The 20228-nt window shown below is 38.8% G+C and overlaps 1 protein-coding gene across 12 annotated transcripts in view; it reads left to right on the top strand.

Annotated features, from left to right (window-relative positions):
- The window catches only part of ANKS1B (ankyrin repeat and sterile alpha motif domain containing 1B), a 1154742-nt gene that overhangs the window by 779700 nt on the left and 354814 nt on the right, over window positions 1-20228 (top strand). For all 12 annotated transcript variants that reach the window (XM_019961140.2, XM_070789581.1, XM_070789585.1 and 9 more), the window contains one exon: window positions 16985-17083. In XM_019961140.2, coding sequence (XP_019816699.2) covers window positions 16985-17083 — 99 coding nt within the window. The remainder of the gene's footprint in view (window positions 1-16984; window positions 17084-20228) is intronic.

Raw genomic sequence — 20228 nt, 5'->3', positions numbered from 1 at the left:
TATGTTCTCTTTTTCCCTGCCGGATAGGAAATATTTTTGAACCATATGGGATCCTAATTCTCTGAATGCTTTTAGATTATCAGATGTCTCAACTGACAGTGCTGGATGAAAATCAAATCATGAGAATTCTCAAAACTGAAAAAAGAACCTAAGAACATTTTGGTGTTACCGTGTACCGGAAATTCCATCTTTATCTTTCCTTCAATTAGGAAAAAAAAAAAAATCAAACATCTTGAATATTAGAATTTTCAGTTCAGACTTTTAAATCCTTTCCTACAAACATATTTAGTGATCTGTAGACAGAGTGTTTTTATAATCTATACTTGACATTTTTACTTAATTGCTTTATTCTTTCAAGGTTTGTTTTATTCAAAACATAGCAGACAGATGATAAATAGAGGTGCAAAAGGTGCTTAAGGCATGATCATTTCTCCCAAGAAGTTTGCTATCCAGTGAAGAAAATAGGAAATATAACACCAAGTAGAAAGAAACAAGAGATTCAATGGCCTATTTAAAATCTGCTTTAACATAGGCAGAATGTGCCTATTTTTAATAATACCCAATTTAGTTTTACTTATTTATTTTTGGCTGTGCTTGGTCTTTGTTGCTGTGTGGGCTTCTCTCTAGTTGCGGGCAGCAGGGGCTGCTCTCTAGTCGCAGCGCATGGGTTCCTCATGATGATATCTTCTGTTGTTGCAGAGCAGGGACTCCAGGACATGTGGATTCAGTAGTCGCAGCTCCTGGCTCTAGAGCACAGGCTCAATGGTTGTGGCGTCTGGGCTTATTTGCTCCAAAGAATGTGGGATTTTCCTGGATCAGGGATCAAACTCATGCCTCCCATATTGGCAGGTGGATTCTTTACCACTGAGTACCCAAGAAAGCCCAATAATCCTCTATTTAAAATGAAGAACTTTATGATGGTTTTGGTACCAGTTGAATACTTTAGGCTTTGTGTTGGGAGTGACTTGTGCCTGCATTCTGGTTGGAGGAGGTCAGCTTTTCCCCTCTGATGGGCAGGGCTGTGTGAGGTGGTATGTTTTGGGGTGCCTGTGGGAATCCTGTCTGCTGATGATTGGGTTTGTGTTTTTGTCTTGCTTGTTGTTTGGGTGAGACATCCCACAATGAGTGCTGCTGGCAGTTGGGTGATGCTAAGTCTTGTATACAGGTGGAGGCCTTTGTGGAAGTTCTCACGAATTAATACTCTCTGGGGTTAGGAGCTGTCTGGCAGTCTAGGGCCTCAGACTCAGTACTCCTACTGGTGCCAGCTGAATATTTTAGAAGCAAAACCCAATAACTTTTCTCTTTAGTTAGAAAAATTAGACAAGGGGATACTTAATTATTTTCACTAAAAGAGAAAGCATTTTCCTTTTCTTCCTCCTATCTCTCATTCTGGTTGAGTAGTAGTATTTAGTGAAAAAATGGTGGGAGAAAATGAGGAGAGAGTATCCTTTGTGTATAGGTGCTATAGAAAGGACAGGGGTGTTGTGTGCCTTGTACAAATTTTCTCTTTAAATTCAACCCGAGAACAAATGGTGGGCTCGGGCAACTCTACAGCAGCCTGAAGGACTCTTCTTAATTGTGATTTTGTTGTTTTAATTTAACCCCTTAGTGGGGTTAGCCTCCTGACTGTCTAATCCACAACGACCGTCTCCTGACACCTAATTTCATTGTTGTTGTGTGTGTTAGTCCATTCAGGCTTTTATAACAACATACCATAGACTGGTAACTTACAAGCAATAGAAAATTATTTCTCACACTTCTGCAGACTAGAAAGTCCAAGATCAAGTTATGAGCAGATGCAGTGACTGGTGAGGGCCCACTTCCTGGTTTACAGGTAGCTGTCTTTTCTCTGTGTCCTTACTTGGAACAGCAAGGGAGCTCTCTGGGGCCCCTTTTAGAAGGACACTAGTCTCTTTTAAGAGGGCTCTTCCCCTCAGGACCTAAGCACCTCTCAAAACCCCACCTCCAAACACCATCACATTGGGGATAATGTTTTAATATATGAATGTGGGGGAGAAGGGGGAACATACAGTCCAGACCATGGTACAGATGATTTGTTCCACCACAAAATTTTAGAATGAAGCAAGTCAAAACAAAATTTTCATGGGGGGAAAATATGTTTCTACTGAAGACATTTCAAGAAAAATGTCTTCTAAACTAAAACCAAAATTAAAAGTGGAGAAAAGTCACAAATATTCTGGTCAACTCTTTCAATAGGGTAATAAATATACACTGTCCATCAAAGGCCTTCCAAACTACAGAGAATCTGACTACAGAGAACTTTGATACCTCAGGAGTACAGGGACAAGTCACACACTGACGCCAATCTAGCAAACTCCCAAATGTTTGCATTGTTTCTGCTCTGTTAAGATTGCAGTATGTGAAAGTTTCAGTTCAGTTCAGTTCAGTCGCTCAGTCATGTCCAACTCTTTGTGACCCCATGAACCGCAGCACGCCAGGCCTCCCTGTCCATCACCAACTCCCGGAGTCCACCCAAACCCATGTCCATTGAGTTGGTGATGCCATCCAACCATCTCATCCTCTGTCGTCCCCTTCTTCTCCTGCCCTCAATCTTTCCCATCATCAGGGTCTTTTCAAATGAGTCAGCTCTTCACATCAGGTAGCCAAAGTATTGGAGTTTCAGCTTCAGCATCACTCCTTCCAATGAATATTCAGGACTGATTTCCTTTAGGATGAACTGGTAGGATTTCCTTGCAGTCCAAGGGACTCTCAAGAGTCTTCTCCAACACCACAGTTCAAAAGCATCAATTCTTCAGTCCTCAGCTTTCTTTTTGTCCAACTCTCACATCCATACATGACCACTGGAAAAACCATAGCCTTGACTAGATGGACCTTTGTTGGCAAAGTGACGTCTCTGCTTTTCAATATGCTATCTAGGTTGGTCATAACTTTCCTTCCAAGGAGTAAGCATCTTTTAATTTCATGGCTGCAATCACCATCTGCAGTGATTTTTGAGCCCAAAAAATAAAGTCAGCCACTGTTTCCACTGTTTCCCCATCTATTTGCCATGAAGTGATGGGACCGGATGCCATGATCTTAGTTTTCTGAATGTTGAGCTTTACGCCTTTTTCACTCTCCTCTTTCAACTTCATCAAGAGGCTCTTTAGTTCTTCACTTTCTGCCATAAGGGTTGTGTCATCTGCATATCTGAGGTTATGGATATTTCTCCTGGCAATCTTGATTACAGCCTGAGTATAACATTATTTTCTATAAAAAGTTCAAATTTGTGTAAAAATGTGCTTCCTTTAGAATTATGATGTTTGTACAATCTCTGGATGTCTATCTTCTTCTATTAGAAGCTGAAAACTCCTCCCAAATTTAAAATCTGTCAACCCCACAAACACTTTGGCAATTTCACATCCAGTGAATGTGGACAGAAACCAAAATATATAGAAAATAAATTCCTTCAAGTAATCATCTTGAGATTTCACAATTTTAAGTCAAAATGAGAAGAGGCAATTCTATAGATTGACACCCCTCCCAGTTTGGTTCTGATAACATTCATTCCTGTAATATCCCTTCTCTGTTCTTCTTTGTGGTTATCATAACCAGGTCTACCCAAGATAAATTGTAAATACACCTTTGCCTCCATTGTGACTTCTATTGCATTCCATAGTCCACATTTTCATCATTATTTTCACTGAGAGATTAGCACAGGTCAGAGTCTTTTGCATACAAAAGATGGAGAGAGCTTTAAATAACCATTCTTATTCAAGGACTGACCTCCTGGAGCCCATGCTTGCCTTCTTACGAATATCCAATGGGGATATTTGATCTGGGTAGTCAATGGACTGTGGACCTCTCTCTGTCACTTTGTATGGACAATTGACCCCACTCACCCTGGGGGAAATCACAGCTACTTTATGGATGCAGGAACATACCAGGTGAATCTTTCTCTTTTAATGAGAAAAGAAAAAGCTTTTCCAAAGTTCCCCAATGGGCACATTTTTTCACATGTCCGACCATAACCTCAAGGGGCTTGACCAGCCTCCGTAGTAGAAGATAGCAAGGGAGAAGGGGACCATCCTACCATAATTTCCGTCACACCTGCCGAGTCGTTGGGGTATGGAGGTTTACATTTTAATAAGTACTACTCGGTATCTATGGTGTATTAGTTCAGACCTTATATCAAAGACTGTTCTGACTTTTATCCTTGCCATCTACCTTTTCTTTTTGATTCAAATGAAAGATGATATTGGGTTTGGAAACCTGGCTCCCTAATGAGACCTGTTCCCATGGTCCTCCAACAGGTCAAATTTTTTTCCCTAAATTTTTATTGTGTTAAAAAATACATAACTTTAAAAACTTATAATCTTAATAATTTTAGTTATTATAAAATATATTCCCTGTGTGGTACAATGTATCCTTGTAGCTCATTTTATACTTAATATTTTGTACCTCTAACTCTCCTAGCACTGTATTGCCCCTCTCCCCTACCTTCTCAAGAGGTCATATTTTATCATCTTTCCCTCAGATTTTTATATTTCTGGGCTGTTGTTTCTATTTTGGCTGTGGAACTCAACTTCCATATCACCCAATTCCTCCATCTATACTTCACACCATAGCCAGAGCACATTACAAAATGTCAAGGCCGTTTATGTTCTTCAGAGTTTTCCTTTGCACTAGAATAAAACCGGAGCCATTGTCAGAATCTGCATTATCTATGCCATGGTACCCACTCAAAGTCCTCTTACTTTCAGCCACTAAATTGCAATCTTGCTAGTCATCCCTCTCTTCCCAGAATATGCCTACCTCTTTTCTCATGTCAGTGCCTTGCACCTCCTGCTCCTTCTGCTTGGAATTCCCTTCCAGCGGCTCTCGTCATGTCTGACTGCTCCTTCTAATCCTTCATGTCTCAGTTTACATGCCACTTCCTCAGAGAAGCTCTCTTTACCAGTCTTTTTAACTTAGGTCTTTCTTGTATTTTTTTTTTTTCTGTAGCACTCTATTAATGACCTTTAGAGTAGTGTTGACTAACTGGGGGACCTTGGGCAAATTGTTAGGGTCTCTCTGTCTTTGGTTCTTCATTTGCAAATAAGGGTAATAACTTTACCAACCTCAGGAGTTGTTGTGAGTAATCAACAAGGCAAAGCACTTACTAGTGTTTGACATACATAAAACTTTGCTAGCTAATAATTACTTGCATTATTTTTATTAGGTTATTTTTCTGTTTTCCCCAATAGATTATAAACTCTGAAAGTAGAGGGATCTTGCCTGTCCTATTCACAGTATATCCCAGGACCTGGCCCAGTGCCTGGCACATAGTCAGAGCTCATAAAATATTAATTAAATATATGTTGAATAAACAAATGAGTGGAGCGCCTACCTCAGTGGTGGCTTTGACTCTAGATTAAACTGCCAGTTTGTTTCCAGTATTAAATGGCCTCCTTTCTAAGCTGCCAAATTCAGCAAATAAAAATACACGATCCCAGTTAAATTGGAATTTCTATATTTTATCTGGCAACCCTACTTCCTTCACTACCACCTTCACCATTAATAAGCAACACTTTCTATCTCTCCTCCTCCCTCTCCCTGCCTTTCTCCTCCTTTTGCTTCTCTCCTTTAAAGTTTATTTGGCTATGTCTGAATATAGCTCCCAGTGTCAGGAAACCCTACCATCCTTAAATCTGGAGATGTCTGGTCTTTGAGGGACTAATGAGTCACCTTTATTATATGTCTCCAATTCCCAGAGGGCTAAATTATCCACCTTCACCACCATAGGCTTCTTCTCAAGGGACTGCAGCTCATTGTCTTCTCTCTCGATTCAGAACATGTTGAGTTAGGAACATAAATGTCCTTAATGCATTCTCAGACATCCTCTACTTCATTATCTCCTTTCCAGACATCTTCCCCTCCAAAACCCTGGCTTTGAAAGAGAACTATAGGAAAATTAGCTGAACATGGTCCTGACCTTGAGAACATTACTTTCCCAGTTGACCTAATCAGATAGTTTGATAAAGTTCTGCAGAAGAGCCGACAAATACCAACTCAATGCCATGCTGTCATTCCCCACCTCCCAGCATCATCCCAGCTCACCCAGCTCATCCTAAGGAACACCCTGGGTCATATATTAACATGCTCAGTTCTAGGTTACAATAAGGTAGCTGGAAGGAGAACAAACCACCTGACCTTTCAGAAGGTAAATAATATATTTGCAATAAAATGTGTTGGAGAAGCTGTGGCAGTCACTCTTAACTGGTCTTTCAATACATACATAAGGTTGTGTGTGAAAATACAGTCATGGGAGATGATTCTTGACAGTGTTACCACATCTATTGACTGAAATATCCACCCAGAAAAGGTCCCCTACTAAACATTTGGTTCTCTTTCTGTAGTGAAGGAAGCATGACCATCTGAATCTGACTGAATAAAATACTGATCCCAGATCCACCACATGCTAACCAAGTAAACCTGGCTAAGTTGTCTCATAGCCCTGAGACTGTTTCCTTGTCTATGAAGTGAAGACACTGCCACTTGTCATAGAAGATTTTTGGCAGGTTTATATAGAAGAAGGGCAGAGTATCTAGTACTCAATGAATGCCAGATGGCTGGTAGTTAACTATGAATCATTTTCAGCACTTTTTCCTATATGTGGCTATGCTGGTCATAACCCAGGAGCCCATTTGGCTTCTTCCAAGAAGAGCCTTTCTTTTTTGAGTTCTGCATCACCAGTGAGAGGAATCTGTTGTAAACACAAAGGTGCCGTATTCCTCTTCTTAAGAGCAGGGGGTCCAACCTAGCCTAGCCATTGCTCACTTTGTTCTTACGAGGCTCTGGGAAATGTTCAGCATGTTAGACAGAAGAACAAAACTCAGATACTTGCCAAGATTATGTACAGCCTACCCAAGGAAAAAGAAAATTTTAACTTCACAGCTTGTGATTGGGAAAGGACACAGGACAGCTGCTAACTGTTTTCCTTTCATCTCTGCTTTTGGCATGTTCTTCTAATAGCTCTCCTGTCACACTGAGTCTGCAGCGCAATGGAAGCTGAAAGAGTAGGACTGAGGTCTCCCCCCAAATCCCATCTCCACCCCCTGCTCAGACTCAGCTGCTGGGAAAGACCATTTAAAGCATTTAATATCCGTGCTACCCCTTTGGGGATGGTAGACACCATGCTTCAAAAGAGAGAGGCAAGTTAAAGCTTTGCAGTTTGTTAGGGAACATTTAGACTAGAAAAACCCCCAGGTCTCTGCCAACCCCGATTCTATGATTCAGAGAACAGAAAGGACTGGAGCAGAGGAGGGAAGAATAGGTCAGATGGCTTTCCAAATTCTCTTCTACAGAGAGGGATCCATCGTTGCTTAAACTCTCTAAAATCAACCATAAAATACTTTAGAACATTTGCTTTCAATGTGAATTTCAGATGGTTCAAAGTAAAATACAAATGGTTTGGGTGTAACCACATTTTTTTACTGAATCTTTTCTCTCCTATACTCACCCCATGGAGGTGGTATCAGATGATAGTTTTGAAAAAGACTCCTATCACCTCTGGGAGCAAGTTATTTAAGCATGTACCTCAGAGAGTTGTGAGAATTAAATAAGGTAATATATTAATACCTAAGGCATTTAGAACAGAAGCTGGCATAGAATAAGAACTCAGTATGTGTGCAATTCACTTTATGCTAACTTACACCAACTGCCATTAGTGTGAAAATAGGTGTTCATGTGCTTCATGAATATAAAGCATACATTCTCCTGTATGTATCAGGAGAAAAGTAAGAACATACAGATAGGTTTTTTTCACATCAGCTTTCTTCTTACTTGTGTGAATTGCGGGTTAATCCTTAAAAATGAATACTGTTTCTCTTTTGCCAAACTTTTGGCCAAAGATAGTCTAATAAATATACATAATTCTAAAATCTACATGAACACATGTTGCAAATGAATCATAATTGTAATTTATGATATCACCAAACCTTGCTCAATACTTTAAGAAATACATAACTGATTACTTAAATTACCTTTCCCTCTCTGTCTCTCTCTATAGCTTCAAAACAGATGTTTCAAAGGGAAAAAGGTCTTAAAAAATGAAAAGAAAAAAAATTGGTGGTATAAAATTCATTATACTCATGTGAACACTTAAATGCTAATCTTAAACAATAAATCTAAGATATAATTTATTCAAATACATAACTTACATATATACATATATATAGGTGCCCATTATATATATATGTATGTATATATATATATATGTGTGTGTGTGTGTCTGTGTGTGTATAGGTGACTGCCCTCAGTCAGTCTCTCCCATCAGGAAGCTTCCATAAGCCTCTTATCCTCATCCGTCAGAGGGCAGACAGAATGTAAACCACAATTTCATAAAACTGATCAAACTGATCACATGGACCACAGCCTTGTCTAACTCAATGAAACTATGAGCCATGCCGTGTAGGGCCACCCAAGACAGACGGGTTGTGGTGGAGAGTTCTGACAAAATGTCCACTGGAGAAAGGAATGGGAAACCACTTCAGTACTCATCCCTTGAGAACCCGACGAACAGTATGAAAAGGTAAAAAGATAAGACACTGAAAGATGATTTCCCCAGGTCAGTAGGTGCCCAGTATGCTCCTGGAGATTGGTGGAGAAATAACTCCAGAAAGAATGAAGAGATGGAGCCAAAGAAAAACAATACCTAGTTGTGGATGTGACTGATGATGGAAGTAAAGTCCAATGCTATAAAGAATAGTATTGCATAGGAACCTGGAATATTATGTCCATGAATCAAGACAAATTGGAAGTGCCCAAACAGGAGATGGCAAGAGTGAACATCAACATTTTAGGAATCAGTGAACTCAAATGGACTGGAATGGGTGAATTTAACTCAGATGACCATTAAATCTACTACTGTGGGCAAAAATCCATTAGAAGAAGTGGAGTAGCCCTCACAGTCAACAAAAAAGCCTGAAATGCAGTACTTGAATGCAATCTCAAAAATGACAAAAATGATTTCTGTTTGTTTCAAGGCAAACCATTCAATATCACAGTAATCCAAGTCTATGCCCCAACCAGTGATGCTGAAGAAGCTTAAGTTGAATGGTACTATGAAGACCTACAAGACCTTCTAGAACTAACACCCAAAAAAGATGTCCTTTTCATTATAGGGGACTGGAATGCAAAGGTAGGAAGTCAAGAGATACCTGGAGTAACAGGCAAATTTGGTCTTGGAGTACAAAATGAAGCAGGGCAAAGCCTAACAGAGTTTTGCCAGGAGAACGCACTGGTCACAGCAAACACCCTCTTCTAAAAACACAAGAGAAGACTCTACACATGGACATCACCAGATGGTCAACACCGAAATAAGACTGATTATATTCTTTGCAGCCAAAGATGGAGAATCTCCATATAGTCAGCAAAAACAAGACCGGGAACTGACTGTGGCTCAGGTCATGAAAATTCACACTTAAACTGAAGAAAGTAGGGAAAATCACTAGACCATTCAGGTATGACCTAAATCAAATCCCCTACAATTATACAGTGGGAGTGACATATAGATTCAAGGGATTAGATCTGATAGAGCACCTGAAGAACTATGGATGGAGGTTCGTGACATTGTATAGGAGGCAGTGATCAAGACGATCCTCAAGAAAAAGAAATGCAAAAAGGCAAAATGGTTGTCTGAGGAGGCCTTACAAATAGCTGAGAAAAGAAAGAAGCAAAAGGAAAAGGAGAGATATACCCATTTGAATGCAGAGTTCCAAAGAATAGCAAGGAGAGATAAGAAAGCCTTCCTCAGTGATCAATGCAAGGAAATAGAGGAAAACAATAGAATGGGAAAGACTAGAGATCTCTTCAAGAAAATTTGAGATATCAAGGAAACTTTTCATGCAAAAAGATGGGCACAATAAAGGACAGAAATGGAATGAACCTAACAGAAGCAGAAGATATTAAGAAGAGGTGGCAAGAATATACAGAAGAACTATACAAAAAATATCTTCATGACCCAGATAACCACGATGGTGTGATCACTTACCTAGAGCCAGACATCCTGGAATCCTAAGTCAAGTGGGCCTTAGGAAGCATCACAACAAACAAATCTGGTGGAGGTTATGGAATTCCAGAGCCATTTCAAATCCTAAAAGAAGATGTTGTGAAAGTGCTGCACTCAATATGCCAGCAAATTTGGAAAACTTAGCAGTGGCCAAAAGACTAGAAAAGGTCAGTTTTCATTCCAATCCCAAAGAAAGGCAATGCCGAAGAGTGTTCAGACTATCACACAATTGCATTCATCTCAGACGCTAGCAAAGTAATGCTCAAAATTCTCCAAGGCAGGCCTCAACGGTACGTGAATTGTGAACTTCCAGATGTTCATCACTGATTTAGAAAAGGCAGAACAACCAGAGATCAAATTGCCAACATCCGTTGGATCATGGAAAAAGCAAGAGAATTCCAGTAAAACATCTATTTCCGCTTTATTGACTATGCCAAAGCCTTGGACTGTGTGGGTCACAATAAACTGTGGAAAATTCTGAAAGAGATGGGAATACCAGACCACCTTACCTGCCTCCTGAGAAATCTGTATGCAGGTTAGGAAGCAACAGTTAGAACTGGACATGGAACAAAAGACTGGTTCCAAATTGAGAAATGATTACATCAAGGCTGTATATTGTCACCCTGTTTATTTAATTTATGTGCAGAGTACATCATGCTAAATGCTGGGCTGGATGAAGTACAAGCTGGAATCAAGATTGCTGGGAGAAATATCAGTAACCTCAGATATGCAGATGATACCACCCTTATGGCAGAAACTAAAGAGCCTCTTGATGAAAGTGAGAGAGAAGAGTGAAAAAGTTGGCTTAAAGCTCAACATTTAGAAAGCTAAGATCATGGCATCCAGTCCAATCACTTTGTGGCAAATAGATGGGGAAACAATGGAAACAGTGACAGACTTTATTTTGGGGGGCTCCAAAATCAGTGCAGATGTTGACTGCAGCCATGAACTTAAAAGACGCTTGCTTCTTGGAAGAAAAGCTATAAGCAGTCTAGACAGCATATTAAAAAGCAGAGACGTTACTTTGCCAACAGAGGTCCATCTAGTCAAAGCTATGGTTTTTCCAGTAGTCATGTTTGGATGTGAGAGTTGCACTATAAACAAAGCTGAGCACCGAAGAATTGATTCTTTTAAACTGTAATGTTGGAGAAGGCTCTTGAGAGTCCCTTGGACTGCAAGGAGATCCAACCAGTCAGTCTTAAAGGAAATCAGTCCTGTATATTCATTGAAAGGACTGATGCTGAAGCTGAAACTCCAATACTTTGGCCACCTAATGTGAAGAACTGACTCATTGGAAAAGACCCTGATGCTGGGAAAGATTGAAGATGAGAGGAGAAGGGGACAACAGAGGATGAGATGGTTGGATGGCATCACTGACTCGATAGACATAAGTTTGAGTAAGCTCCTGCAGTTGGTGATGGACAGGGAAGCCTGGCGTGCTGCATTCCATGGGGTTGCAAAGAGTCAGACACGACTAAGGGATTGAACTATATGAATATATATAAGTGCTCTCAAATGTATTGCTCAGTGATATGATATTTATTTGAATCAATAATCCATGTGGTCTGAAGAATCTAGGAAACTTTTTTCATAAGTTGAAACATGGTAATTTAGTTAAGTTGTGAAGAAATTCCATTGCAGTAGATAGTATATGTTCACATGGAAGGTTCGGATAGAAATGTGAGAGATAAACTACACAATCTTCTTCTACTGCCATTTCATTAATGTGAGAGAGGGAATTAAAAATGAAAGAAGTATATCATCGATCATCTAATCAATTATGGTTGGTAGCTCATGTGTGTATCTGGTAAACTAAATAAAGTTTTGTTCCAACACTGATAAGGGGTTATAAAACTGGTATTTATCATAGTAGTTATAATCATTAACATGCAGCAAAGAAACTTATTGCATTTACCTGTAAATTAATATCAAATTAACTAAAAATCTTTATAGAAACTGAAACATGGAAGTGTTATCCCAAGAAAGTCATATATAGTTTTAGGCCACCATGTCATTTATGCTGTAAAAAAGTATATTAAAAATAAAATGTTTTTACATTTGTGAATTTGTAAGATCATGTTATCATTCTACTACCCATTCTATTTTAAATAATTAAGGCCATACAAATTGTAAAGACGAATCTAATTTAGCTAATTATAGAGCAAAAGAAATCTTCTCCAATCAATAGTATCTTCTTGGTTTTTTTCAGTCTTGAACTGAAGAGAGAAAATAAATAACATCTAACTCAAGCTTATATTAAGAAGAAATCAGTTCTCTATGGTCCTTAAATATGTTTCCTTAGCATTTTATATGATATGCGATGTAACATGACATCAAGGTTATGAACTTTTCAAGCCGAAATTCTCAGAGACAGAAACAGTAAAGATATTTCTGAGAAATGATTTCAATAAATAGCTGTTCTACTTCAAATGGATTATTAAATACAAAGCACTGCTTTTTATTCTATTTGGTCATCTTATTACTTTATCATAGCTGAAAAACTCCAATACATAAGATATTCTCCCCATGGTCATAGAAACTTCAGCTTTCAGCTCTTAATGCATAAAAGATTAGATTATTTTTCTTCATTCCATGATTTAGGAAAGCAACAAAGCTGCCCTGGATTAGACATTTCCTATCTGCTAAAAAAAAAACAAAAAACCATTGCCGTCTAGAAAGTCATTAACTAAACAACTTTATCCACTTATTATTATTCCTTAAATGCCCATGCCATGTGCCTGGTAGTGTGCTAAGCATATCATAAATAATTTCGCAATGGGACTTGTCATTTTGGTAGCATAGATTTCTAGCCCCATGACAGCGAAACACTAATGAAAGCAGAACCAGCTACTAATTTGTTTTAATGACTGAAAAATTAGAAAAGAATTTGCTACAGATTCTAAATTTAATGTTCATGAACTTTGACTAAGAGGAACATCAGTTATATCCTGAGAATAACTCGTGAGTATATTTGACTCTCTGCTTTGATTCCCTGTCACAGTCTCATCATTGCCCTGTTCATGTGATTCAGCTACAGTTTCAACGTCTTTAACTGTGGAGAGGCACTGTCTAATAGAACATTCTATGATAACAGCAATGTTCTATATTCGCATTATCCAATATGAAACCAGCAGCCACAAGTGGCCAATGAGTCTTTGAGGACAGGACTGAAAACAACCAACTAGATATGAGAGGTCATTCTTAACATTTCATGGAGAAGTTCTGTGGAGTGAGTGGGAGTAAAAGCCTATTGGGATGAGTTGAGGAGTAAATGGGAGATAAGAAACTAGAGACATCATGTGTATGAGATGAGATGGAGAGTGCAGTGTGGTAGGTCATTAAGTAGAAGATAGACACGATGAAGCCCTACTCCAAACACCACTAATCTAGCAGTCATGGAAAATGGATGAAAGAGAAAGCTAGAGTGTATGTTCAGCTCTTATTGAGAAAAAAAAGAATTAAACTGAGATTTTCTAACATTCAGTGAAGGCAAATGATAACAAGAGAATAAACTTTAGCTGCCTTGAAAGAATAGAAATATTTATTACCCAAGTACAAGCAAAATGGTTAGTTGCAAGATTTGAAATATTTGATTTTCTCTGAAAAACTGTAATAATCCATGATACTATAAAAAATAAAGTATTCTATAATTTCTTTTTATAAGTTCCTAGTACTGATACTAATTTGTCAAAAAAATAACATGCATTCTTGCACTCTGTATAACTACTTCTTGAAGCAATTTAAGTTACAATTCTTAAGAACTAAAACGTAGTTTCAAATTATACAATCTGCATTTAAATAAAATGATACTAATCAAAGTTGGGCACTACTGAAATCATAGCATTGTAGAACTGAATGGGAATTTATCAAATGGCTTCATTTAATGGGTGAGGACCACAAGACTCAGAAATAATATATGACTTAGCCACCTTGTTTCCCTTGTGGCTCAGCTGGTAAAGAATCTGCCTGCAATGCAGGTGACCTGTGTTCGATCCCTGGGTCGGGAAGATCCCCTGGAGAAGAGAAAGGTTACCCACTCCAGTATTCTGACCTGGATAATTCTATGGACTGTATAGTCCATGAGGTCACAAAGACTCAGACATGACTGAGCGACTTTCACTTTCACTTTAGCCACATTTCCCCAGACAGGACTCAGACCCAAGTCTTGAGGCTCCAAACCTGGAGCTATTTTGAAAAAGAACTGGCTAGATGATGCACCAGAATATTTTGGTATTCCTATATGTTACAATAAGAGTGAAAATAGAAAATTTCCAATGTCCCCTCACTGGGGAAAGTGAATCCTTTTCTTTATATTTCCACAATCAGTACCATTTCCTTTTGGGCACATTCTTACCATTTGCATTGTGATTTTCATACTTTTCACTCATTTTTCAAAAGTGTTTAGAATTATTCTATATGCTAGGGTATTTGACCCAAAGAGAATTTGTCTAACTTCCCTACAATTCTTCAAAATGTTTCCTCCCTTACTGAAGATAGATAAGGGGATATATTGGTGGTTTAGAGGAAGAACAGTGGTCTCTAAGGACTAAATTCCTTAAATCATTTCAGTATTTGAACACTGAAATCAAGTTTTTAATATTGCCTATAGATAGTAGCTAATTCAGACCATAGCCTCCTGTTGTGCCTTGTTTTTGTACAAAAAATCCGGGTTCTATATTTTGTATAAGCTGAAGCTGTAGGCTGATAATTTAGCCTTTGGAAAACAGGATAATGATCTAATACATAGGTGGCTAAAGTTTTTTGTTTGTTTTTATTTTTTAAGGGCCTTTTAACTCCTTAGAAAAATCTCTTAAAGAATGAAAGTCAAACAGAATGGTAGCATACATCCTGCTCATGACACATTAGTCCATTTCTGAGAATAATAATGCTTTCTCAAAATGAAGTCATTTATATTCTTGACCATGCCCTATTGTGTGCACTGAGTAATTTCTTGAGAGCAATGTTTCCTATGGCATATTGCCAAGACTGGCTTTATTTGTCTTTCATTAGGCTTTTTTATTATCACGCTGCTATACACCTGAATCATTCTGCCTCCTCCAAGATGGCCAATGTAGCTTAAGCACAAGAATGTTACTATGAGTAGGTGGAATGTTTCTATCCAGTGAATGCCCATTTTAAAATCTCTAGCTATGGTACCATACTAATGATTTTAATCTTTCTAAGCACAGCCAATTGTGTCAGTTTTTAACATAGTCTGATATTAAATTATTTACATTCATCAATCCTGTGCCTATCCAGAGAAAGACATTAGTCTTTGCACCACGCTAGACTGGCCCTTCCTCCCTGTCTCAGCCTTGTTGAGGAAGCCTGGAACTGGTGTGTATTCTGCATTTCTCCATCATTCTCTGCATTCAGTCACCAAGCCAAACTTCTTGATGGTTTTCAAATCTACTCGCATCTTTCTGTTTCCCATGACCACTATCTTAGTCTAAGCCCACACCATCTCAAGAACAACCTCTGTTGTTTCCTAACAGCTCCGTGCTCCCATGACTGCCCTTTTCCAGTTCATTCTCCTTTGCTTTAAATATTCATCAGGACCCATTGCTCTCCATAAATAGATATTCTGTAATTTCTATTCATAAGTGTTTTTATTTTATGCATTGGTAAGACAGAGTTTGATTGTCCATAAAAGCAGTGATCTGAGTTCTTGAACTTCTCTATAGACTCCTTACTTTAAAGGGAAACTCTAGCTTGCAAGCTCCAAAAGACTAAAATTTCAGGATAAAATAAGCAATTTTTAAGCTTCCATGTTAGAATATTAATCAGAGGTCAAAAAAATCATTAAAATCAGAGAATGGTAGGATTAGGCTGATCCTTGGAAGTTATGTGGCTCAATGCCATCATTTCATAGGTAAGCCAACAGGCCCAGCCACAGAAATCAAGTTGATCTTTCTAAATTTGAGGTCTCATCATGTAACTGCTTTTCTTAAAATCTGTCCATGGCTTGTTATGGTCAAGATGAAATTGAAATTCATACAATATCTGTGTCGTCTGGCTTCTCAATACCTTTTAAGTGTTAAGTTTTGCTCCTGTCTCAAGGAAATGGCACCCCACTCCAGTGTTCTTGCCTGGAGAATCCCAGGGATGGGGGAGCCTGGTGGGCTGCCATCTCTGGGGTCGCACAGAGTCGGACACAACTGAAGCGACTTAGCAGCAGCAGCAGCCACCTTATCCTAGAATTTGATGCTTCCAAGTACACTGTATTCTTTCTTACCCACACAGCACTGCATATGACTTCTCCTAGTCCTTTGCATTTTGAGTGCTGAACCTGAACTGTACTTCAGATGTCTGATGAGACAGTCTCCTCTGAAAACACACCCCAGGTCCCCTCTGCATTCCCAAACATGTGTCACCATGATAGCACACTCATAGCATCCTAACTGCCTTTGAACAATCTGCTTCCATCTCTGGACTGGAAGAAATCAACAGTTGAGGGCAAGGATCTGCATCTTATTCATTTTTATATCCTCATACCTTGATCAGACATCTGACATTCAGTATTTAAGATGAATTATTCTCTTTTAGCTTGACTAGGATACTTCAATTTTTCCATCAGCTCTCCTTACGAAATTTGTCTTCAGAGGGTAAAAAACAGGTTCATTCACATCAACGTATAGGTCACTGATAGTTTAAATGGCAGCTCTTCCTAGAAGCATATATATTTTTAGAGGAACAGGGTTCTGAGTCACAGAAATGAATCCCCAATGCAGATAATCCAGCCATAAATAGTAAGCCTTAAGAGTATTTATGAAGTAAAAGCAACTTTCCCATAGCCTTCAACTCAATCATCTAGGTGACCTCCTCTCACCTCGCTCTTACAGAAGATTGACTCTATGGTTTTGTTTACAAAAAGCAGATCATTTGTTGGTTATTTTTCTCTATATTAATAAAACCAGTATTTATGCCCAGTAAAACTGCCTGATTTCATTTATAACATTTCTGGTTTTGTTTCAGGGAAGCAATGTTATGGAAGACCAGGATTTGTTGGAAATTGGAATCCTTAATTCTGGGCACAGACAAAGAATTCTACAGGCAATCCAGCTCCTTCCAAAGGTAAGATAGCATTTAGTATCCTAGCCTTTAGTCTAGTCCCAGTGGTTTTAAGTCCAGGTGTGCAAGGCTTGTTAGTACTTAGGACAATATGTCTGCATATTGATGCAACTCCCCGAAGCCAAAGCAGGTCTTCTTAGTCCAATTAAACATTCAGATTCATTAGATGTAATACAGGAAATGCCTCCGGCCTACAGGGCAGCTTACAAGTTTTTCTTTGGTGGGATTCTGCATGTCAGTACAATCAGTCCATACCCCCCAGGTGATAGATCAGGTGCAAGAAGACAGATCAGTATTGGGTGGGTAGAAGAATGTTCCTGGAATAGGAGCCTCCTGCCCTTAGAGGCAGTATCTCTTATAACAACTCCATAGCCCTAGCCTCCAGGGGCACGGAACTTGCTTAATCACAAGTCGTTACTCAGGAAAGTGCAAGTGTCATGTCCTCTTCAGGTATTTATATTCGTGTATAAATCCTCCCAGTCCAAATGCAATTTACCAACCAGGCATCATTTTAAGTAATACATTACTTACCAACAGAGTTGACCTGTTTCTAGGTAAGGTTTCACAGGAGCCTAAAACAAGAGGTAGGATCTGAGCACTGGTCTTCAGTGCTCAGTAAAATATGTAGGATTTTAATTGGTAAGGAAAGGGAAAGGCATTTCAGGGCCCAGCGGGAATCACATAGATAGAGGTATGGTCCAGTCAACAAACTGCCAGAAGCATTAGAGGAACCGTGATACTTCGTGATTTAAAATCCAATGGGATTTGCACAACAATGTGAATGTACTTAATACTACTAAATTATGTATAATACTTCAAGACAGTTTAATGTGGTTTCATGTTTTGTTATTTCATCACAATTTTAAAAATACTAAAATCCAGTGTAATTAAAACAATTAGAGAGTGGAGCCAGAGAAAACAGAAAAAGTAGGTTGGGTCATGTTGGTATCAGGCTAAGGAATCTGAAATTTATTCTATGAGCACAGGGGAATGGACATGACTAAACTGCTTTAGGCCAGTTACTTCTGGAGGCTGCAGACAAGAGAAATTAGAAGGAGAGAATGTTAAAGCTGGGTCATCCACTAGGGGATAGATTCAGGGGGCAAGATTGGAGGCAGGGTAGCAGAAGGACAGTAAAAAATTCATCTAAATATGTGAATGTATCACATATTTTATATTCTCCTCTGTGCTTTTCCTTTCTAAGGAGGCTTTAATTTCTCCTTCTCAGAATGGGAAAGATAAATATTAACCGCTGTTTCTAAGGAAGTGACAAGGTGAAATTTGCCAACTGACAGTGAACTAAGTATCTACTGATAGAAACTTACCACTTCTGCAAATTCAAGAAAAGTCAAGCATACACAGGAGTTTTAATAATACAGTTTTCTACTTGCTACTTGTGTATCTTTACCCAGAATCACTTTTTTGTGAAACTTCTGAAGTGGAACCCCTTCTTACCACCTGAGTAATTATTACCCTAGTCCACACCAACCATGTCTAATCAGGCTACCACAATAGAATCTAACCTGTTGTCTGTGCATTAGACTACTTGAGTCAATTTCTGATTGGTCCTCACACCTGGACAATGCACAGATGCCTAATCTCTGTCCCAGTTACCTTTCTCACCACTTTACAGTTGAATTTCCACACTGCACCCAGACCGAAATGTAAATCAGAGCATGGCACATCCTGCTTAAAATCCACAATGGATTCCCTTTTGCACTTAGAATCTTTATCATGACCTACGAAAATCAGTAGGATCTGGCCCCTTCCCCACAATACAACCTCATCTCTCATTCTTTCTTCCATTCTCTAGTCATGTGACTTTCTTTTTTGTTCCAGAATATGTCAAACTCATTTTTGCCTCAAAGCCTTTCTGTATCAGTGTGTCTGCGTGGAAAGCCTTTTCTTCATATCTTCAAATGCTTGCTCCCTACATCATCAAATCTCTATTCAGCCGTCACCTCCTCACAGAGGGTTTTGTTCCCTCAAAAGCACACCCTTTGCCCCCTTCTCTGTCCCTCATGTTGTTCTGCCTCAGTTTTCTTCATAGCAATTTTGGCCACTGGAAGTTATATTATTTGTTTGCTTGTTTTCTTTTTTTTTTTAATTTTATTTTATTTAACTTTACAATATTGTATTGGTTTTGCCATATATCAGGATGTATGCTTGTTTTCTGCATTATTTTTTTATCTCATCCCCAGGATGCAACAGTAATGAAATAAGGTGCCTTGGCACCTTATTCTTCCCTATCTTGTTCCTTTTACATATCCAGTCCCTGGAATGGTGCCTAGCACATCAAAAAATAATTTGTGAAATGAAAGAATACTCTTTCTTTCTTCTAAGATTTGATGGCCCTATGCTTGTTCTGTCTGAAGGTACTAATACTATTATACTACTTCTGTGTTATAAGCATCCTGAGGGCAGAGACAATGCCATGTCCATCCTTGAACTTCCCACTGTGTTTAGCTCAATACATGCACTTAAAAGAATGAAGAATGAGTGACTGAGTGAATGAATATTTTTACATGTTATTCAAATATATTTTTTTAATCAAAGAGTACCTCAGTTTTTAAGCTATGTCTATAATCCTGTACATGCCATTTTGAGAAACAAAAGAACCTGAATTCAGAATTATTTGAAGAATAAATGAAGTGTTTATCTTTAAGACAGAATATCATTCCCATCAGAGGGAACAATATAATAGAAATAACACAAAATTAAGCTTCTATCAAGAGGCTGATGCTGAAGTACTTATTATGCACCCAAATGAGTTCAGTTCAGTTCAATTCAGTCACTCAGTCATGTCCAACTCTTTGCAACCCCATGGACTGCAGCATGCCAGGCTTCCCTGTCTATCACCATCTCCCAGAGTTCCCTCACACTTATGTCCATCAAGTCAGTGATGCCATCCAAATATCTCATCCTCTGTTGTCCCCTTCTCCTCCTGCCATCAATCTTTCCCAGCATCAGGATCCTTTCCAATGAATCAGTTCTTCGCATAAGGTGGCCACAGTACTGGAGTTTCAGCTTCAGCATCAGTCCTTCCAGTGAATATTCAGAACTGATTTCCTTTAGGATTGACTGGTTTGATCTCCTTGCTGTCCAAGCTACTCTTAAGAGTCTCCTCCAACACCACAGTTCAAAAGCA

This window comes from Bos indicus, chromosome 5 (genome assembly GCF_029378745.1).
Source record: "Bos indicus isolate NIAB-ARS_2022 breed Sahiwal x Tharparkar chromosome 5, NIAB-ARS_B.indTharparkar_mat_pri_1.0, whole genome shotgun sequence".
In the NCBI taxonomy this organism is placed as follows: Eukaryota; Metazoa; Chordata; class Mammalia; order Artiodactyla; family Bovidae; genus Bos; species Bos indicus.
Note: the sequence above shows the minus strand (reverse complement) of the source record. Positions and strands in the feature narration are given on the sequence as shown.